General features: G+C 42.5%; 1 protein-coding gene across 1 annotated transcript; it reads right to left on the reverse strand.

Annotated features, from left to right (window-relative positions):
* Nucleotides 1-2,642: 2,642 nt before the first annotated feature.
* RPS16 (ribosomal protein S16) lies at nt 2,643-6,283 on the reverse strand. The gene is made up of 5 exons (XM_018080680.2): nt 6,166-6,283; nt 5,403-5,504; nt 4,608-4,704; nt 2,967-3,014; nt 2,643-2,840 (listed from the first exon to the last, which is right to left on the reverse strand). The coding sequence occupies exons 1-5, from the start codon at nt 6,211-6,213 to the stop codon at nt 2,695-2,697; spliced, it is 441 nt and encodes a 146-aa protein (XP_017936169.1). The 5' UTR covers nt 6,214-6,283; the 3' UTR covers nt 2,643-2,694.
* Between the last annotated feature and the right edge of the window lie 2,694 nt (nt 6,284-8,977).

Consider the following 8,977-nt stretch of genomic DNA (forward strand, 5'->3'; position numbering starts at 1 on the left):
AACAAAACTTGGTATTTTCAATGAAGAATTCAATTGAGACCACATTTTATTGTGCACAGCTGATCTTCCTAAGGATTAGCATTGGTGAAACTAATGAAAGAGTTGGATGATAGGAGGTCAGGAACATTTCTTTTTTTTCTGAGAACCATGTCCACAGCTGCTCAAGATCCTCACTAAGGGTCTGAAGATCAAACAGGTTTCCTCCTTACACCTTCAAACTTCACAGTGGTTCTGTTTCCTCAATGAAGTTAAGCCCTCTAGTGGGCGATCAGTAAGAAACCTCTTAGGATAAAAATGTTCAGCCACCCAGGCAGACACCAGCCTAATTCCACAAACATTTCTCATTTAGAAAGCAAGTGTATAGGAATGATATCACTCTACAGGATTAACGGGGTATTTTTATGGGATCAGAGTTCAGTTCAGAAAGCATTTGTATTATGCTAAGAGTCTTCTGGTTGAAGAAATGACATGCAGATATAATCTCTGGATATATTAGTAGCAATGCAAGTTTTATTTTCAGCCTTTCTTTAAAAGAACAGCAAAACAAAAATCCACAATTGTTACAACCTGTTCTGTGGGCAGAAAAATGGATCCATCAGGTTTCTTCTAACTGTGAAATCCACCCTGAAGGTTACTGGCATCCGGTATTGCATCTCCCCCTGCCTCCCTGATTTTCACACACTGCAACTTTGCATCATGTCTTTTCTCCTCCATCCCACTAATATAACAGCTAGGCAAGAATCAGTTTTGGACTAGCCTCAGATGTGCCAACTGGCAGGCCAGTACACGTTTCCTAAGCAATGAGTGAACCACTGCTTTTCAGTCATCACACGAGCCAAACAACTAAAAGGCTTATTTTTCCTCCGCTGAAGCTAATTACCATCTATCAAGATGCCAGTTTTCACAAAACTCACAGGAATTCAAGCAATCAAATTCTAAGTTAGGTCTGCATAGCATTTTTTCCTTGGAAAGCCAGGCTAGGAGGCTGAACATCGCAGTTTTCAGCAGCCCAAGAGCTTAGAGTGCAGAAAGAGAGGACTGAGAAAAGCAGACCACACATCTTGCCAGAGACAGCTAGAGTCTGGAATAGAATATCTCATTCGCTTAGTGTAAAAGCAAAAAATTCTTGTGTGTAACTTGGTGATAGAACATACAACAGTCCCCTCCACTTCAATACGAGCATTCTACTTCTATTCGGGTCATGGAATGCAGTTATTTTGTGGCAGACACTGACAGCTAAAACGGGAGATGGATGGAGAATTCCTTTTCAGAAGGCATTTGTTTAAGTTACACATTTAACTCTTGAATAACTACACTTCAGTGAGGATGCCTTTAATACTTTTGTACCAAAAAAGCAGACATCATGACAAATGATAACATTTATAAAAAGGCACAAGCACCTGTTTTCCCAAACTAGAGCGAAAGGGCAGAATTTTACTATTCTTTCCACTTCCCCAACTCACAAAGAAAGCTAGTTTAACTTTGTGTTGACTTGAGTACGCTGAAATAACCTCCCATTAAGTAAATGAGAGAAGAAATACCATGCTGAGAAAGCCCAATTAAAAAAAAAATCTCAAGTAACAAGGTGTTCCTATGACAATTTCAGCATTGGCACAAAAAGCATACAAGAGACACTCAACTACCAGGCTTAGAGAGCAATACAGCAGTTGGGTTCTGATTGTCTTGGTCTCCAGTTTTTTCCAGTTCCTCTCCAAACTGGTTTTTAAACAGGAAACAGCTCAGGGGTGTGGCCATACCTGTTGGGTCAGCTTGTATCCAAGGCCTCACTCCATTACCTGCAACTCTTCTAAAGGACCGTGAGCCTTTTCAAGTCTCTTGTTGGTATATCCCATATCTACTCAAAACTCTGTTTTTTTGTCCCTGGATCAATGGAAGAGAAACTGAAACTTCTCCAACACTTCATAGACACATCCTGTATTTTCATATTTTCAACTCTACTTTTTTCCCCCCTTTCTAAGGCCTTCAAATTGCCTCACCTAAATCATAACGAGCAGTTTTCTGACTTCCAAAGAGATTTTCCTTTTTTAATAAAATTATTTAAAGTTCATCACCACGTCTATATCCCTGTGCTTGTACCGTGTGAACATGTGGTTGAAGGATGAATCATTCAGACCCAATCTTGCAACACAAAATTCTTGTTTTACATTTACTAAAGACTACTTTTTAACCAAATACATGGGGCTTGTTATTTTAACTTTCCTACATTTAGACATACCAAGCTAGAAAACTCCATCTTTGTATTATCTGGTAATGCAAGAGCTCAACAAACCTCTGTCCCCTGCCCCTGGTAATTACTTTGGTTTTAACAATGTTAATTTGTACCAGAAAGGTGAAGATTGAACTCTGCTTTCATGAGCCACTATATTGCTTCATGTACCTGTAAAACCTAGGATGTGAGCCATTATGCTCTGATAACCACACACTGATCAACAGGAGAAAGGTTTTCTTTATTCCCAAGACCCTACCTATCCAGACTTACTATGGATGGATAAAAGAGAATTGCTATCAGCTCTCTGATTTTACTTTAATACCTATCAATTTGTGTATTAATTTCGAGTTAACAATGGAGAAAAAAAAAAAAATCTATTTACCCACACAGAAAAACACAATTTAGAAACACAAAAATTATCAAATTCTTTATGTTTATTGACTTCTCATGACAGTAAAACAATTTTAACGGTAAGACTTCTGGTAGCGTGCACGAGCACCAGGTCCTCCAAATTTCTTGGATTCACAACGGCGAGGATCTGCAACCAGTAGAGTCCTATCATACTGGATTAGAATATCCTTGATCTCTTTCTTGGAAGCTTCATCAACATCTGTTTAAAAAAATCATCAGTTTAAGCAGTTTCGCATGGAACATCAATATTAACACTTTCTGCAATCAAACTACCAAAAGCCACACGTTTCCACTTAAAGCTAATACAACAGTCAAAATTACTTACATTTCTGATAGTAAGCCACCAAAGCTTTGGAAATAGCTTGACGGATAGCTGTTAAAAAAAGGTAAAGGATTGGTAAGGATTGCAAATCTATTTAAAATTTAAATACATGGTTTCAGTTATCTGAGAAACTTGCTATCTTGTTTGCTGCCAATTTGTCCTTTCCCTCCCTAATACTCTACGTGACCTTTACTTTGGCAAATCTGAAGAAACTTGGGTCAAGAGGCCACCCACAGTTCATCTGTGACTTGACAACTGCCAACTAACCAAGAAATTGTACAGGGGCAGTTTGATCACCTTATCTCCCCAGTACTAACATAGATACATCTCCTGATGGACAGTTCTCTGCAATGTCTATACTTTTCAACAAGGACAAAACTGAGCAGCGTGTTGAAAGACTAAGGAGGCAAAACGGACAACATGAAGGTATGAGTGCTAGCACATGTCACAAACAAACCCCTATAGCACAGTAACCAGAACTCAAACCAGAAGCAGAGGACTTAACCGTCAAGATCTTGTTACACTGTTATTTGTCAAACCATCGACATCAGGATTTTGATGAAAATATGAATGGTCTGAAAAACAAATGTGATCAACCTTGAGCCTGAAACTTGCAGAGGCAAGTTGAGACTGCCCTTTATGCAGTTTCAGCTCCACTTCACTACCCTATATTCAAACTAAAAGAGCAGAACAAATCTATTATTTGCAAAGATGAACTTCTATCAACAGCTAATGCAAGTATGTTCTCAACCTTCTCTGCAAGGGTAAAACTGCCTTGCTTTGCTTATCAGCTGAAAGATGCTTCTGAACAACATGGAAATACAGAATTAAGATTTAATTTCTATTGATAAACACCATTCCTCCCCTCCCAAAATCCTTGTGCTCAGCTGCATTTGAACTGCCCTGTCACACTGCACCATGTAAAGATAGTTTCCTCACATTTCCTCAAAACTTCATCAATTTACTTCACTCACTTTACTCTAGATGTTACAGCTTTGCACACAAAACATAAGTAGTAAGCCCTTATGAAAAACTACATTTGCGCAGTGGAAAAAGGAACAGAACATCGAGTTTGGCAAGTCACTATTCTGAACTCAGCCTCTTAAGCACATGGCCACATCGGGGCTGGCTGAGATGGAGGTGATTTTCCTGTGACAGCTCTCACATGGTGTGTACTCTGGCTACAGCTGAGCGGCGCTCCCACAGCATCAAGGCTGTGCCTCCAACATTGCTCCCCACCACTACGCTGGGACTGGGCAAGATCTTGGAGGGAACACAGCCAGGACAGCTGACCCAAAGAGATGTTCCATACCATAGGATGTCTGGTCAGCAATAAAAGCAAAGAGGAAAGAGAAGCAACTGCTACAGGTATTGAGGCCATAATTCCCGGGAAGTGACTGAACACCACCTCCTCATGGAAGCCTTTTGTTTTCCTTCCTTCCATCCAGAGCTTTTGCTATCGTTTCATTCAACTGCCCTTATCTTGACCCACAGGTCTTTTTTATCTTATTTTCTCCCCTTCCCCATCCAGATAAGGAGAATGACAGAGCAGCTTGGTGGGCTCCTGGCATCCAGCCAGCACCAACTCACTAGAATGGCTTAACCCAATCTACTCCACACCAGATATCCCACCAAAAATCGTACCATAGATTTGTGCTACATGGCCACCACCCTTCACACGGACTCTGATGTCAACACCAGCAAACCTTTCCTTCCCCAGGAGGAGGACGGGTTCAAGCAGCTGGGAAGCAAAACACAAAGAGCATTCATTTGTGATCAGGACAGGAGCTTGCAGTGCATTTACAAAATATGACGTTATTGAATACTCTGAAAAGCGGAGCCTTTATTTTAGAAGCACACATCTAGATTAAATACACCTCTTGCAGAGTTTTTTGACATCTACCAGTGCTGTCATAAGATAAATAACCTCAAGACTTCAATAAATATAAGTTTCAAATATCTTAATAGCAAAGCATATGGGAATTAAGAGCAAGGGAATAGCTTAAGTAGAATGCCATAACTACACGCAAAAAACAAATCAAGTTTATAAAAACTGAAAACCTGAAGTGATTTGTTGGTAGTTTTCTTCACTGTTTATTACACTTTATAGCTATCTAGCCAGCTTTAGATTCTCTCCGCAGTGCTCAGCAGGCATTTCATAAAGTTCTAAACAACCTTTTTAAAAGGAGAGCTTTAAGCCATTTAAAAATGCAGAACTGCAGAAAATACTCCACGTAATTACACTGACGTATGTTAGTTCAGCAAAACCCCAAATAAGTGCAGGTTTCTAAATTTTCATAACAGTATCTACATTTCAGGTAATCAAGTAACAACCAAAAATTCAGTACTGTCAGCAACTCATCCCCATTGTCAAGTAATGAGGTGTATAAAGGTATTTTAACACCCAAGGGGAGAAAGGCAGAGACTGTGGGTGCTTACTTTATACTGCAGAGTTCTGGGCTCAATCATTTCCAGAGGTCTTCCATTCACTTTAATGAGGCCATTCCCTCTCTTGCAGTGGGCAACAGCCGTAGCGGTTTTCTAAAAATACGAATATGTATTAGTACAGCATTTATTTTTTGCACAAGCAGTGTGAACTTTCACTTAAGCTTAAAATCTAATAGTCTTAGTCCAATGCCCAAAATTACCATTTTGCACTAAACAAACCAATACCACTACTTACACTTTCAGATACTGACATTAAAGCAGAGTCTTAATAAAAGTGTGCTTGTAGTTCCAAGATGTAGCTGTATACAAAGGAAAGACTCTCTCCCTTCTGTAACACCGTATTTGTGTGGGTCATTTTCTCACAAAAGCAAGTTACCCTGAATTTTTCGAGACGCTAGATTCCAGCGGTGAGAACTTTACCCTCCCGCCACCACCTCACAACGTGGCCCTCGGACACCGCCACTGATAAGACAGGCTCCTGTGGCTTGCAGACGGCAGCGGCGGCTGCTGCCGAGGTCTGGAGAGAGAGACCCCAGAACCACTCCCTCGAGAGCAAATCCCCTCCGCCCCCCCAATTCCGCCCCGGGCACAGGCCGCACTTCGGCACCCCCGGAGCGGGACACGTGGGCTGCAAGCGGCCCAGCCCCGTGCCGGCACGGCCCCGGCGAGGAGCTGCGGCCGAGAGACTCCGAGTGCGAACGGCCCGAGGGCGCGGCCCAGCCCGGGAGAGCGGAACACGCGGTGCGGGCCTCACCTTCCGCCCGAAGACCTGGACGCTCTGCAGGGGGCCCTTGGCTGGCATGGCTGCTCCTACAAGAGAGAGGGAGAGAACGAGGTCAGCGCCGCCGAGAGGCCGGGCTAGAAAGCAGCGGCGGCCGAGCAGCGCGGACACACACACCTGGATCGGCGGCGCGGCTGCGCCAGAAGAGGCCGCGCCCCGGGGCTGCCCGGCCGCAGCAGGGGCGCGTGCCTGCAAAGCGCAGTGCCGTAAACTCCACACCAGTTGCGACAGAAACACGCCACACCTGCTGTGCCGCCGCCCTGGCCACGCTTGCGGCAGCACCGCCCCGCCTCGCGTCGCTGTAGCCCCGCGCCCTCGCAGCCGCGCGAAGGTGCGGGCCGGGGGGGGGGCGTGGGGCGCCGGCGGCGGGAGCAGGACCGGAACGGGAATGGGAGTGTGCCTCAGCCTGGGCTGAGCTCTGGGCCCGAGCCTGGGCCAGCCCTATTGCCCTGCTCCCACCAGGCAGCACGGGCGGCAGGTCCCGCCCCCCGCACGGCCGGGACGCGTGAGCGGGCGGCAGCCGGAGCAGCACGGCTGGCCGCCGGGGAGGCCGCTCCCTGCCCGAGCTTTGACAGGGATTACAGCAGCTTGAAAGAGTTCTTGCGAGAGATAGAGAGGATCTGCAGCCTGAGAGAGGGTTTTTCTACTGTGGACACCACAGTGCTCTTTCTGTTCGGTGACCCGGTCACAAAGCAGAGGCTAGATGGGCTTCTGCTGTAAAGAGAACCAATGATGCCCCACCTGAAAGGCTCACAGTCACTCTTGGAACCTCCTTGAGATGCAACAATACAAACTACTAGCTTTTACAGTTTTAAAGTCTGGTGAAGTGGTAGAGAAGATGAAGCATTAAACCCTGTATTTTCCTCTAGCACTGTACACTGAGGCCCATTTGGGCAGTGCCTTATACCCACTTAAATATTCAGCAACTGTTATGTTTTAAGATTAACTCAAGGAGTTCTCCTTATATTCAGCACATTCAGGGAGCCCCATCAAATTTAGCTTCTACCTCTGTTTTTTCTTGTTTGATATGTCATAAAACATGGAATTGCAGTCACTTCCAGACTGAAAATATTTTACTTCTAATGCTTTAGTATTTATTATGCAAAATTTTCTAGAAGGACAAAAGCAGAATCTGTCGATGAAGCAAGGTCATGTTTCTTAGATATTTTAAATGATAGAGGTTTAAATTACTGTGATGAATTAGAAAGTTGAATTCTCAAATGAAACAATCAGTTCCTTTGTCTTTGGACAGGATTTTAAATACTGAACATTAGTCATCAGTCATGTGAGGAATTAAACAAGCACTTAGCTTTATGCAATTTGAGTGATTAGTTCTATTCAAGTGAATAGTACTGTGCAGAACATGTAAGATTTAGCACATCTCAAACCCTCAATTGTACAAAGCTTTAACATGTGATCCAAAAAGTGATTTATTTTTTTTAAGGCTGTTTCCTAAGGAACAGTGTTTATGCAGTCACACGTGTCTGTCATCCAGTCTTTCCCCATCATCGGAGAAAGCGGAATGGTCACCTCCTTGTTGGCCAATTTCAGATAGTTTTCACAGATGAACGAACATTTCAGAAACAATGTAGCTTGTACATATTTGGTGAAAATAGGTGGCCCCGCATAAGAGATTTTTAACTTGCACAATGAAAGTGGCTGCAGGAGCTGAAATATTAAGACATTATAAAACCTTTATCTAGGTGAGAAAGAGAAAATATAATACCTAATTAACCCAGTTAGACAAAAAGGTTCAGCTAAGGCTTATGATCAACCCAAAGGTGAGCCATTAGTAACTGAGTTTTGTTGGGTGTTTATGGCACTTTTAAAGCAAAAGAAAGCAAATCTAAATGTGTTCACTATGTGGGCATTATCTGAGGTCTGCTCCTGCAGTTTTAATATAAAGTATATCATTAAATAGGGTGTTTTCAAATGTGTTAAGCTTACATTTTGGGAGCATGCTTTCTTAGGCCCTTTAAAATTCATCCTCATTTGGGATGCTGCATGCTCTTCCTGGAACTAAAAGCAATCATCCTAGAGGAGCCTGTGTGTAAAAACAGGGATATGCCTGCATGCATATATCTTTCCATCTTCTATTTTCAAAATAAGAAGATAACCAACATATAGTGATAGTGTTGCATGGAAGATAAAGGCTTTGCCCTGCTTGTTCCCTTTACTTTCTAGCATAAAAACAGGAATAGGAGCTAAAAGGTATTTAGAAATCATGTAGCATGGAAATTAGTCTGTAACATTTAAGAGTGAATTAGATCATAAATATCACCGTACAAAAGAGGCAAAAAGAAAGGTACCAGAATGGAAAAAAACCCTCAGGTAGGATACTATACTTTTACAAAAAGTTCAAGCATTAACAATATCCCTATTTAGTTTTACTGAGCATAGAGTACTTCAAAATGGTAATGTACCTCAGACTTCCAAAGGAATACATGGTAAGAATTTCCAAGCACCACCTACAAACTCTTCTGTAAACTTCCTTTTTATTTGTGAAATAATTGCACCTGTGTAATGTAAGCATTTGCTTGGTGGCCTTTTTTTAACCTTATTTTGCACCAGTGTGAAGAGTTATACAGCACATAAAGCAGTGAATAATCAGGCCCAGAGAAATTAAAGCGTGTTTACTGGTAAACCACTATTAGCAGAAAGAGCATCTCATTAAAAAACTGGCAGGTTTGTACCCATCTAGATAGAGCATTTTCATTATTTCCTAACAGAAGAATAACTGCTTGGATTTTACTCAAGTGTAAGCCCTTCATTTCACAGTGATTCT

Source organism: Manacus vitellinus, unplaced genomic scaffold (genome assembly GCF_001715985.3).
Source record: "Manacus vitellinus isolate BGI_N305 unplaced genomic scaffold, ASM171598v3 scaffold_5_pilon, whole genome shotgun sequence".
Classification (NCBI taxonomy): Eukaryota; Metazoa; Chordata; class Aves; order Passeriformes; family Pipridae; genus Manacus; species Manacus vitellinus.